The sequence below is a fragment of the Phyllobates terribilis genome, unplaced genomic scaffold (assembly GCF_046119375.1).
Source record: "Phyllobates terribilis strain yellow unplaced genomic scaffold, ASM4611937v1 Scaffold_2__4_contigs__length_985480577, whole genome shotgun sequence".
NCBI lineage: Eukaryota > Metazoa > Chordata > Amphibia > Anura > Dendrobatidae > Phyllobates > Phyllobates terribilis.
Genome location: NW_027362762.1, coordinates 701491554 through 701505560, shown reverse-complemented (window position 1 = coordinate 701505560; position 14007 = coordinate 701491554). Strand labels below are relative to the sequence as shown.

At 39.6% G+C, this 14007-nt stretch overlaps 1 protein-coding gene across 1 annotated transcript; it reads right to left on the bottom strand.

Moving 5' to 3' along the window:
* Positions 1-2641: 2641 nt before the first annotated feature.
* Positions 2642-12609, bottom strand: LOC141247448 (protein spinster homolog 1-like). Its single transcript, XM_073669217.1, has 13 exons — positions 12496-12609; positions 11601-11811; positions 11349-11414; positions 8530-8666; positions 7166-7317; positions 6451-6520; positions 5723-5865; positions 5479-5631; positions 4303-4492; positions 3950-4015; positions 3661-3777; positions 2727-2901; positions 2642-2682 (listed from the first exon to the last, which is right to left on the bottom strand). The coding sequence occupies exons 1-13, from the start codon at positions 12607-12609 to the stop codon at positions 2642-2644; spliced, it is 1635 nt and encodes a 544-aa protein (XP_073525318.1).
* Positions 12610-14007: the final 1398 nt, after the last annotated feature.

Sequence of the window (14007 nt, the reverse complement as noted above, 5' to 3'; positions counted from 1 at the left end):
TAAGTGGGCACCCAGGAGGCCCTCGTAGCAGACGTATACCTCGCCCCGTGCCCTATCGTCCAGATGAACCTTATCCTCTTTTTCTTTCGTGGTCTGATCTGACATGGGCGCAGGACCTGCTGCTGGTGCCTGAGAAACCCCTTCACCCTGCCTTACCCCCTCACTCCTCCTGACCCCACCTCCCAATGGGACCCAGGCTGACACTGGAGCTGGTGTTAGACTGTGAGCCTCCAGTGTGGCCGCGCAATTTTTCAAAACTGTGAGCATATTCTGGATACCCTCCCCTTCTTGTGAGGATACAACTTCTGAGGTGGGTCTCTGTGACATTAATATGGGGGGAAACGGACATGACATAGGGTAATACTCACCGGGCAGCGTGGGCAGTGCCGCCACACCGGCTGGAAATCCAGCATCCAGTCGACCGTCCTGGTCACCCGCTGTTACCTGTCCTGGTGCTGCTGCTCCCGCTGTGATGAAGGGGGGAAGAAGGGAGGGATCTCCCCAGGGGCCAAGGTGCTGGGCTGGCCTTGAGTACCAGGCACGTGGGGCTGCGTGAGACTAGCGGGCAGGGGGGACGAAAATGGGGCTACAAAACCCTCTGTGAGATTAGTAGGCAAGGGGGATGAAGAGTGGGCTACAAAACCCTGCGTGATACTCGCAGGCAGGGGGGGGGCGAAGAGGGAGCTACGAAACCTTGCCCGCCGCCCAGTCCAAAGCTGGCCATCGTGCCCTGTGCATCTTCTCAGGCCCTGGTTGAAGGCCCAGGTCACAGCTGCCTGTGTGTCTCCCAGCGATCACGTGACCGCAGGGCCTCCCTGCCACACAGCCAAAGGTCCTCCTGGTCACATGACCGCATGTCCTGCAGTATGCTTATCGAGACCCACTGAGCTATTTAGTTTGAGCCATACTATTACCAATGTATATCGATAAAGTTTGCTTGGTTGTATCCTTGATTGTATGATACTAAAAAGCATATTGCAGGCTATTGTTCCCATCTGTAAGCCAGGATGTTCTTATCCTGTCAAGTACCATTAATAAAATGTATGTCGGACCACTGGGAATTCTCACTCAGATTTATGATTGATTACTTCTATAATTCCTATAATAGAGGCTGCCCATATATGAGGGCACAGGACATTGAATGTAATGTGTGGATCTGTTAGAATCAAGGCCCAATCTGAGGCTTCTATGTGTTGGGGGAACCATATTTGCTCTATAATGCCCTGTGAAGATATGTACAGAAGCTCATGTATACTGCTATTTCATTATAGACTGACTATTAACTTCATTCAAGGTGTCAAATATTAAATTTTTATTAATTCATTCCCTATCAGTATGTCTTTGGAGTGTGGGAGGAAACCGGAGTACCCGGAGGAAACCCACGCAAACACGGGGAGAACATACAAACTCCATGCAGATGTTGTTATTGGTTATTTGGTTATTTGAACCTCAGCACTGCAACATAACAGTGCTAACAACTGTGCTACCGTGCTGCCCAAAAGTCTTCAGTGTGGCCCCAATGATGATAGGCCATGTTACGTAGACATAGGTTGATCCTTGAATACGTCTAACTGCATAAAGTCTTTAAATGTCATGTCCAGTAGCGAGAACAGAAACCGAGCCCGGAATCTGTCTCTTGATGCAGTAGGAAACTCACTCTTTGAGTGGGTACATCTGACTGCGGAAAGTTCAGTATATGTCATATCCAGTAATGAGATTAGAAACCGAGCCCGGAATCTGTCTCTTGATAAAGTAGGAAAATGTCCTATTCCGTGAGTATCTGACTGCGGAAAGCCTTGCAAATGTCATGTCCTTCGTGGGAGCAGAAACCGAGCCCGGAATCTGTCCCTTTTTTTCTGAAGCGCAGGTCATGTGATCATAACATGGAGGCCATTTCATGTCTCAAATGCAAATCTCTGCGGGAAGCAGCTGCAATGGTGGAACTAGTCTGGGGTAATGAGAAAGAAAAGTAAAAATAGGTAGAGTATTATTTACAGCAGGTGTGAGAGGTGCAAAGTATGCAACATATTTACTTATCTTCAGAACTCAATCATATGGCTGCAAGAAGATTCCACGAAAAATTACCCAGATCCTTTTTTTTCGTTTTAGTGTTTTTTTTTAAATACAATTGATACATTCCTGAACACCGTCCTCACAACCAGTAGGGAAGTATGTGACTTTTGGCTAAAAGTAGGTATAGTATTGTCATAATGATGTCCTAATAGCGTCTATTGTGGTTATCAGTTTCTAGCTAATAACAGGTTATGTAGATGTGAAGATGCTGGGTTTTACATTTGCAGATAATAGAGCTAATGCTAATCCAAGGTGGGGCTTTATTTTAAGTCTGGAAAAATGAAAATAGAGGCAATCCGGCACCATTTATTACTGTCCTTAACTCCCGGACCACTCACTGGAACCATCCGACACATGGGAACCATACAAAAAAATCCATTAATAGCAAAGATTGAAAGGTGGCACTCACCGTCCCGTAAAAAAAGTTTTATTCAAACTAAATTAGTAACATGGATGCAGGAGGATCTGAGAAACATGGAGGATGACTGCCGTTTCACATCAAACTACGCTTCAACGGGTCCTAGTACAGTTGAATTTAGTTTGAATAAAACATTTTTTTACGGGATGGTTAGTGGCACCTTTCAATCTCCTCTATTATTTTTTTTAATTCTGCAAGATACATGAGAGGATAATGAACATATTTCTATACGCACCTTCAGACTCCATCTCTGCTTGCTTACGATCATTTTCAAAAAACAGGGCAGTTGCGAAAAAGAAACCTCCTCCAATCACCACCACAAATGGACAAGTCACCATAAGGGTGTACTGGAGACTGTGGAACTGCCATAGAGCAGATTTTGCTTTTCCTTTTTTGATGAAGTCAGATATCTGTAGATATGAAGAGATTAATAGTTATGCATGGGATGGATAATAACTTTCATACATATAAATACATGCACACATTTACCCGGACAGCAGCCATTGGATACTTGTTAGGAGATGTGGTGGCTAGAAAGGTCATGGAAGGATAAGGTGCCTCACTATGGATAGTGGAGGAGCTCCCATCCGCCAGACCACAAACACTGGCTCCAATTCACTCAGCCTCAGTGCTGCAAGTTGTCAGGAGTCAGGATTCATGTGGCCTCCTCCTACAGCAGATAATCTGACATAGCGCCAGGTCATCTTGTCTTTGGAGGTCTCTTGTCATGACCACAAGATTAGAATAGTTTGCTTGTATATACAGTAGGTTCTATTTGTTTTCTGTCGGGGTACTGGATTTGTACTGGATTTGTACTGATTCTGCATATTTCTACTGATTGTATGCAGCCTACAGATGTAGCAATAGTCAAACGACCATTTATTACCCAATGAACATTGATGTACAGGAAACAAAGTTCCATGCGTTCATTTTGCTTAATGCAGCCACCCCAATACAAAGAAAATCAGTGTCTGTTTTACAGTAATTGCAGAAGCACTATGCACACCTGTGAAAGATAATTTTACACCTGCTACATCTGTATATTCTGGGTGCTGTATGCAGACATGGAGGCCACAACAAATAATACTGCTTTACACAAGGTCCTGTATCAATAAGACCTCATGCTAAAATGTTCATAAGCCATTCCGGAAGCAATAACATCTACTTACCACTCCGATGAGATAGGGGCTCTCAACTTCTTCCAGCAGGACAGGCACCATATTCGCTATGGCCTGTGCTGTAGAACGTCTTGTGGGAGACACCACATACCGAAACAACAGGATATTCTGAGTAAGTAGAGCGAAGTCACAAAACCCAACAAAACAAGAGAACTTGGACAAAGTGACCAGATATAAAAATGAAAATCTTTGAGACATAAGTAAACAGCTCAGTCCACAAGGATAGGCCTTTACTAATATAATTTCAGCTATGATAAGTCTAGCATTTTTCTTTACTCACCAGGTGGATGTCAGCCGCAATGGAGAAGTTCATGGAAAGTAATATCTCTACGAAGACTATAAAGACCTACAGGAAGATAAAAACATTATATATCTGTCTGTCTCTATATATGCATATCTATATATACCTTTGTGTATTGAATGCTTCTCCATACTGGGATATGAGATACGCTATGTGCACAATACTATAATAACATTAATTCTTTTGCTTTTTAATCTATTTATTCACTCTATTTTCCAAAATTCAAAGACCGCCCCCACCATATACCGTAACCATGATATCTAGAGCTCAATACATCAGATTTAATATAGACCCAGTAAATGGATTACAGCAATCTGTAAATCAGGACTTACATAAGTGGCCACAAGATTGAAATCTGCAATAAACAGCGCCAGAAACAAGAAAATGGCGGAGATCAGCAAGCCAACTCCACAAACGATTGGGTCCGCACAAGGGTTATATTTCTTGTATCTGTTAGCTATCTCCACTCCTGCTACAATTCCAAAGGCGCTGGAGAAGACTGTAAGTATGCCGGAAATCAGGCTGCAAGGAAATGTGATACAGAGATTAGTAAAGGAACTCCAAGTAATGCAATATAAATGATGGAATGCTCCAACTAATGTATCTTCTTCAGAGAATTGGTGTTTAAACGTTCTCCACTGGTACAATGCCATATTTGTACTAATTGTCTCTAGATTAGCCTTCAAGGTCCCAACTTTAAGAGAAGTCATTGTGATAACCTGCAGCGCATACATAAAACTAACTTTTTAACGTTTTAATGGCATGAGATGTGTTGAATGTTTAGCTGAGACTTTTTGAAAAAGGTAAGTCCTCGTGAATGAGTTGACAAATCTCCAGGGCTTAGTAAAAGTCGTCCAAAACCTCCCAGAAAGTTGATTTTAATGTGACTTAAAGCTTCAGAGGCTTCAGAGGCAGCCAAATGCAATTCCAAAGGAGGGTGAGGAAGGTGTCAATGGATGGAGGAAAGTGGTCTAAAATGGAGGCATGGCTATATGAGAAAAATTTCTGTGGCACACTCTGAGCCGTGATTGCCCCTCTGGAGTGCCTATTCTGAAAAGATGGCAAGTATGAATTGAAATTTGTTATTTCATTGTAAGAAATTGGAAAAAAAATTACTATGACAGGAATTCTTTACACCTATCTTTATAAGAAATCTGTTAAAATAAGTTATGCCTAATTTATTAAGATGCAAACTCCTTGTTAAAAGTTTGCCATATGTATGGCAGTTAGTGTGCCAGAAAATCAAATATGCGCCAGCCAAGTTCTGGTGTAAATTATAGTAAATTTGTTACGTCATGGGCGTCCATGCCCCCTTGCTTTGTGTGTATTTTTGGAAGCTGTTCATGGCAGAAAAAGAGAAAAAGTTGACAATTATTGAGCAAATATGACATCCACCATAATATGTGACTTTTTGTTAACACCAGGAAACTGGTCTGGCATAGAGAAAATATTATATCACCAACACCCCTCTCCAGTGAAAGTAAAATTAAGGTTTGATAAACTTGTACCTGTCATGATAGTTGCACACTTCAGTCTGACATGGCACCTTTTGTTGGATGACAATCCGTGTTTGTATCAGGAAAGAAGGAGCCCAGAACTCAATGGCACTAGCTACAAATTTTACACTCATAGTCCCAAGAGTAGAAAGTATAAAACTTTTGCTGCAGAGAATGAAAAAGGAAGAAACATGTCAATAACACAGAAGTCAGATGGTAAATCAGCAAAAACAGTCTCTACACAGAAAACACTCACTTATTTAACAGTTCTTTCAAATCCATCATCCAACTATTACAGTTTGGTAGTTTACTATTGTTCCAGTCAAAAGCTTCTCTGGGAGGTTCCTTGACAAAGCTGATAGTTAGCAGGACTGCTATAAGGCCCAGACCAGGGGTAACCTGTGTCACAGAAGAGAGAGACATAAGAGGCATTATATGTTATATACAGTGGTATCACCACAAAAAGAAAGTGACCACAGTCTAGTTTAAAGGGAACTTATGTTGAAAATGGTATCTGATCTCCATGCAGGATGTTATAGAGCAGGAGGAGCTGAGCAGATTGATATACATTCTTGTTAAAAAAGTTTCAGTAAAACTCGTATTATATTTATTGAGATCCATGTTAGTATGTATATAAGTCCAGTGGGCGGTCCTAATCAGTGATTGATAATCTTGCCCGTATGACTGTGCATTCACAGATAGCTGTCAGTCACATAGTAGGACCGCCACTGGACTCCTTACATACAACCACCAGGAATTTCAAAGAATAAAATGCAAGTTATACTGAATCTTTCCCAACATACCTATATATCATTCTGCTCAGCTTTTCCGCTATACTGTGCTGTCCGCAGATTAGACTGCATGTACAATGTAAGGTTACCTTAAGTAAACTGTGGATACGGAAGTAGTTCCATTAAGACAGTATAGGGATTATCTTTAAAATTTAGAGATTATCCAATAGAATCCCCCAGGTTTAGTACTTACTCGAAAGGCCCAGTGCCAATCACCACCTGCCGCGCTTGTCACTTTAGACCCAATAGTGTATCCAAGGCCACTACAAAAAACAAAGTGGTCATCATTTCAGAACATTATATATATATAGTACTGTGAAAAAGTCAGGCATGGGTAGTAGAAAAACAGCTGTGAAATAAGAATGCTGTACAAGAAATAGAAGTGTAAACCCACGCTCTTCCAATCTAGAAGATTTCAGGTGAACGTGCTGCAGCATGTGTAGGTTGTTTGTAAAATCCCATCCATATCCATTGTACATTTGCAAATAATTGATGGTACTGAATCCTTATGGGAAATCCCCAGCAAATCAATCCACCATGTCTAAACTTACTGTTAGGGAATGTTGCCACAAAGTCTTTATACCACTGGCAGAGTTACTAGGTGAGGCCACTTCCTGAAGAGGCTTCATTAGTGGTTCTTGCCCTCTTTATTTGTGGTCGCTCTGCCACCAGAGTTTTTTCTTTTTATTTTACACTATAGTGGCAAAATCACACAATGACTATGTTACTTCATAGTTTCCAAACCAGAAGTTACAGAACACTGAATATGTGCACAGCAATGTTGTTTTCACATTGCTGTGCACTATCTTCATTTTTAGCAGCGGTTTTGAGAATCTTTTTCATGTGGATTTCAGGAGGAATCTGCCTGATGAAGAAGCCATTAGCACATGTTCAGGTAACACACTTACCAGCCAAGAGGTGCAGTGAAGTAATAGATGGAAAGCATGCGGCTGCGCTGTTCTGCCACAAACAGGTCAGCAATGATTGAAGGGGCAATTGTGGAAAAGCTTGCCTCCACGGTTCCAATCAGTCCTTTTATTCCCAGAAAAAGTGGAAAATACTGTGAAAACATAAAAAATATTCAGTTAATATTTCAGGATCTTTTTTTAACAACTGCCTACTTGGTTCTGCAGAGGTATGGGAGTAGGTGTTTGAGGAACGTATTGAAAAAGACATTAAATCCACAAGTCATCATTTAAAATGTAACGGTCATTTTAACTTTTGTTTCATAGATTAAAATTATAAGACCAGCTAAATGTGGCCACCAATGGTGACAGTCACAGTTCTCTCTAGTAGAATTAATGTATATAACAAGCAATGAGAGTTCCAATAAAACTTAACCTTTAATGCAAAATGATAAAAAGTCGTGTTCAAGAACACACATGTATATATAGACAAAAAGGTGTTAAAAGGAATTAATGCTGATGAGCATACATTCTGGACCATACATGGTAATAACAATAAAGTGCCCACAGCGACAACAGTGCATGTTAAAAAGCCTGAAAGGTCTCACCCATCTCCGCAGTAATATTGATCAAACAAGTGCACTGCCACTACATTTAAGTGTATGGGAAGCATAGACAAATTCTTGAGATATGGGAACTTGGGACCTCTTTTTTATTGATTGGGTGCAGAGGGGTAACTGTGATGCAAGACCCAAAAATTATGCATTGAATAGCAGATAAATGATTTTGGGGGGAATAACCCCTGTAAGGCCACTTTCACGCATCAGTATTTTGGTCAGTATTTTGCATCAGTACTTGTAAAAAAAATCAGGAACAGAACATAAAGTCAGAAAAAGTATAACAGATAGATTTGTAACTTTTTCCCAGTTTGTCCCGCTCCTGGTTTTAGGTTACAAAATACTGATCTGAATACTGACAAGTGAGAGGCCTACAGAAGATTTCCCATTCAGTAGTGTGAGGGCGCCATGTGTCCACCCTTACAAGAGCCATAACAGTGGCCATATTAGTTGAACTAAGTTTTCTGAGAAAAACAATAGCAACAAAGGGCAGAGAAATAGCAATATGGCTTTGTTCACATCATTGTCACAGTTTTCATTGTAAACGGAAACCTGTCTCATGATGGACTAGGCGAGGTCTACCACATTACTTATGATATCCAATATTGACTTGGCTGTAAGAAATACTATTTTTCCCTCCAAAAAACCCTGAAACCGGCTCTAAAAGGATGTGACCTCAGCTTTAAAATAATAGATTTACTATGTTAGTGTTGCATCTGGAGAAAAAACATCAGCTTATGTTCTACGTACCTCGTTGGGAATGAAGGAAATGCAGAGGTTCACGACTGTCCAGAAGGACATCCCTGCACACATTATGCTCTTCCTGTTACAGCGGTCACCCAGGTATCCAAAGACTTGATGAGCCAGTACATAGCTGATGATGGAAACTGAAGGGGCGAGGGGAAAAAAGATGTCTTTGTAACAAATTATCACTTAACCCCTTATCACTTAACATAGACCTATCAGGACTTTTTTTTCAAGACAAGTTGTCTTTTTGAATAACACCATTAAATTTACCACATAGTGTGCTTAAAAATAGGAAAAAAAATCCAACTGCGGCAAAATTGTAAAAAACGCAATTCTGACATTGTTTTTTGGGAATTGTTTTTACGGCTACAATGATCTGGCATCATGATTCTTCTTGTCACTACGATTATGGCAACGTCCAGTTTTTGTAATAGTTTAAGTGGTGAAAAAATATGGACATTTTTTGCTTTAAATTTTTTGATTGAGTTGCCATTTTCCGAGACCAGTAACATTTTCATTTTTCGGTTGATGGAACTGTGCATCGTTCATATTTTGTGGGGGGAAACAACATTTTTATTGATATCATATTGGGATAGATATGACATTTTGATCGCTTCTTACAGCATTTTTGGATTTTTTTTTTTCTGTATATAGTGTTTAATGATCGGGTTATTTATTTTATATTTTGATAGATCAAACCTTTATGGATGTGTGATATCACATATTTGCATTTTTATTTAACAAAAATGTATTTTTAATGGGGGGGAAAGAGGGAGTAATTCAAACTTTTGTTTCTTTTTTCATGTAGTTTAAAACTTTTTATTTTTACTGTATTTGTTAGTCCCCTTAGATAACTAGAACCTGCAATCATCAGATCACTTGTACTATACTACAGTATAAAAAGCTGACCTTTTTTGCTGTATACAGGAAAATAAAAGGTCTCCTTTGAAGTCCAGCTCCCTGCTGACATTAAGGTCTATAACAGATCCCCACCCCCTGACTGTCTTACCATCCCATAGGCTTCTTCTCAGGACAGCGGATGGGCGTATAGAATGATGCATCACCATGCCATTCCGTTGTTAATGCCGCTGTCAGAAAATGACACAGGTATTTAACAGGTTAACAGCTGAGGGCGGACTCCTCTCCAATCACAGCTGTTAGGGCTCATACACATCTGTGTATAAATTGGACTAGTGCAATCCGATAGAAAATCGCACTCTGACTAATGTCATTCACTGATTCTGTGCTCATCTGTGATTCGTTTTTTCTCAGCTCAGATCAGACTGAGAAAAAAATTGCAGCATGCTGCGAGTGCGGAAAAGAAAAAATCACACAGCAAACAAACCAGGCGCGTGCTTTCTGATTTCTACGCACCCAACTCATAGGCAACCTGGCTTTTTATCAACCGAGTACAGTAAATTCACAGCGTGAACCATCAGAATAGATAGATACAAAGATGTCAGTGAGCTATATAATTAGTGCAGTGCGTCTGTAGATTACTGTCTATGTATTTAGCTAATAAATATAAAACTAAATGAAAAAAATAGCATGGAGTCCCCCTTATTTTTTATACCCAGCTGAGAGAAAGCAGACAGTCGGGGGCTGGGGTTATTATTCTGGGAAGAGGCCAATATCCATGAAGCTTCCCAGCCTACTAATATCAGCTGCCTACATAGTCCATATTGGTTATTAAAAAGGGGGGACCCCACAAAAAATTATGTGGGGTCCCCCCTATTTTTAATAACCAGCTACTAATATCATCCCTCAGCTGTCTGCTTAGCCTTTGCTGGTTATTAAAAATAAGGGGGACCCAATGTAATTTTTTTTTCACATCTTCCTTTTTAATAACCAGTAAAGGCTACGTAGACAGCTGTCAGTTGATATTAATAGTCTGGGAAGAGCCATGTTTATTGCCCCCTTCCCACAATAATAACACTAGCCTGCAGTTGTCTGCTTTCCCACAGCTGGTTAGTAAAAATAAGAGTGATCCTATGCCATTTTTAAAAAAAAATAATTATTCATTTAATAAGTTTAAAAAGGCTAAACACCCTTTAGTTCCACATGAAAGGCACTAAAGGGTGGTAGTTTATTACATGTAGGGGTCTTGTGACATTGAATATCTACAGGACATCTATCCTATTTATTCTATCTGTTCTATCTATATATATCTGTATATAAGATTGTTTTATTACTTAGAAAACTAGCTTTAAATGACAGACAGTAACTGTATGTAAAAGCTGATGTTAAAAATGCATTGCATACGGATGTCATAAAGGGGCTACTTGATAAAAATCTCATTGTACTCGCATGACACTCGTCCTACTTTCCTGGAACAACTTTGGAGCAATTTTATTTACGCTGATGCGTGCGAGCCCTTAGGCTACGGTCACACTATCAGTATTTGGTCAGTATTTCACATCAGTATTTGTAATCCAAAACCTGGATTGGGTCAAAAATGCAGAAGTGGTGACGCGTTCCTATTATACTTTTTGTCTGATTGTTCCCTCCTGGTTTTGGCTTACAAATACTGATGTAAAATACTGACCAGATACTGATAGTGTGACCGTAGCCTTTAGAGGCACGCTCTGTGTGTCACAGCTATTATCTGCCGGGAATATCCTGCTCTATACACCCGCTTTCATCTTGCTCCATACATGTACGGCGGATGTCAGTAATAGGTTAAAGGGTCATGAGATCTTCCAAAGTGGATCATTTTGACACTGAGATGTTATCAAATTTGAGTCAGGGATTTGATATCAGTCCTCCTTCTAATGGCATCTTTCATGGTGACTTACAGAATATAATTTGATATTGACATTTACCTATGTTCTGCCATCCAAGTCCACTGTCCTCTATTATAAAGGCGCTTGGCAGATATGGCCTCACCCCTACAAGAACAAGAGAAGAGCACAAATGATCATTTGTAATTAAAGAACTGTAGTACTTTTTTTAATAGGCTTCTCATATGCCCTGAAGAGTCAGACAGTCGTGGTGCTATTATAGACACCTTCACAGCTACAGGCTTAAAAAATCTTCCCCCCAGACGTAAAACCTTTTACCCCTCCTTCACCTACCTTTGTCAATAAAGGAATTCATGTAGATTACTAGATTTGTGTAGGACAGAATCAATATAGTAATGATGGAGCGTACATAAGAAATTACACTCCGGCCATTTGTGTCCTGCCTATCAAGTCTAGCTTTTTCCTCATCCTCATCATCAAACATCTGTATGACAGTATGAGCGCATTTCTGGAGAGATGCCATGTTAACAGAGCCCTGAAAACACTGGAGATAGACACAGAAAACGGAAAAAACATTTAATTACTCTCATCATCATCAATTATATAAAGTACAGAAAGTCTGATAGTCCAGTAATAGAAGATAACCTGGACTGGCCTACAAAAGCAGGTGCCATGTAATAATGTTATACTGCGCTATTTTCCTAAAGACCTTGGGGTAACAATTGTTTAATATTTATCTCATAAATCAATAATGCACATGATTTGTAATATATCTTATCACATAAATCAGTCTCTTTCTCCTCCTGGACTGATCTTTCATTTTAAAAAAATGTAATTCACCAGTAAAATCTGTATTCAGTGAAGACAGATTTTTCCATTACTGAGAAAAGAAATGGCAGATACTACAGATAAGATACTATGTAAATGAGATGAATTAGAACAGAAGAGCTGGAGACAGATATCCTCCTTCTCCTCCTTCTTCTCTACATAGAATCTTATCATTGGCAGCTGCCATCTCCTATCTCAGTAATGGGAAAATCTGTCTTCACTGAATACGGATTTTACCAGTGAATTGAGAATTTTGAAAATGAAAGATCAGCCCAAGAGGAGAAAGAGACCAATATCTTTTATAAGATATATTACAAATTTTCTTAATGTCATGCGCACTATTGATTTATGAGATAAAAATTAAAATGATAACTACACTTTGAGCGATTGTTAATCTTACCTCTATTACCAAGAGGTAATACCAAGGCAAAGGGGATGACTTCCCGAAAATCAAGGCTTTAATTTGACCGTGAGTGGAGCAGTGGTCGATTATGTGCTTTGCAGCTCCACTCATTCTAATGGGAGATGAAGACCAGCCGACCATTAATTCCATTAATGCCAGATTACTATAATGTGACTATACTGTACTGTGTATGGATAATTCCAGGCCTGGTAATCCAGAATGGGTTATCTGTCTATAATAACCTGCAGGTCGTGTCTCAATGTCGGAAGTCCACTCTGACAGAATAGTGAAAATGTGCACCCAATCAGCAGCCACTGATTGGCTGCAGCAGTTTCATGACATAATACTGTCCCATGACTACTGGGAGACACAGTGCCAACATTATAGGAACGGAACCAGTCCAAGAGCTGTTGAGTGTTTTACTTGTATATTGTGCACTCAAGCTATTAAGAGGGGTTGTCCAGTTATAGACAACCCATTTAGTCACTAGAAAAAGGTTAGACTTACCTTGTTCTCTCCACAAGAGGGCGCTGACAATTCCAATCACTTTTTAAAACTCTCTATACTGTAGTAAGTTTTGCAACACAAGTTGTGAGTGCAACACACAAGAGAAAGTGACTGGGACCAAGGCTTCTCCCATTGTTATAAGCGGGGGCTGATTGTGACATCATCACCTGTCACTCAGGGTTCTAAGCCATCGTGATGTATTTCATAATTAATATTGGGCTGCTATTTAATATAAACTAATTGGTAATGATGACCACCTCCATAGGCTTGGTTCATACTAGCGCTTGTTTGTGATTTAAAAATATGTCAAAAAATATATATAAACAGCAATACAGTAAAAGCAAAAAACAGACATAACACAGACACAGGCGACAAAGAAAGTTGGTGAGTGACAAACACATTCTCAAACTTCTATGTGATTTATTCACTCACCAACTTTCTTTGTCGTCTGTGTTGTGTCTGTTTTTTGCTTTTACTATATTGCTGTTTATATATATTTTGACTGACTCAATAAAATTGATATTTTTATTAAAAACATTGTTGTACGTTGTTCCTGGCACATCCCCCTTTTTTCTCTTTGGTTACATATTGGCTTTTGTGCCTTATGGTGACTCTAATTAATCTAAAAATTTGGGTTGAATTGAGATTTATCTGACAGCTTACTAAAAGAAGCAAAAACAAATGCAAATGTATTTATATGTAAAGGTTTCTGCGTAAATCCCTTTGCCGTTGGCTTATCCACTTATTCTATTTCCATTTTTTTCTCTTGGAAAGAGTGCAGTAAGTCGCGCTATTGTTCATTTGAAAATAAATAACTAAAAAATGAACAGGGCAGAAAGAAACTGACCAATTACATCACCCATTGAAATCAATAAGTTGTTGAACCGATCAGTTACATTGTGGTTTTCTGCTTCTGAAGCAGAATGAGAAGACTAAAGATCACTAATAAGTTCTAGGGTGAACCCGGCCTTACCTGCCTACCTGTCTCTACCTTACACATTG

Bases quoted from the DNA above. Each gene is read 5' to 3' on its own strand.
- LOC141247448 (XM_073669217.1), bottom strand. From the start codon at position 12,609: ATGAGTGGAGCTGCAAAGCACATAATCGACCACTGCTCCACTCACGGT. The intron at 11,415-11,600 runs GTAGGTGAAGGA...TTGTTCTTGTAG, and splicing joins GAATTCCTTTATTGACAAAG to GGGTGAGGCCATATCTGCCA. The intron at 7,318-8,529 runs GTACGTAGAACA...ATGTTTTCACAG, and splicing joins TTTCCTTCATTCCCAACGAG to TATTTTCCACTTTTTCTGGG.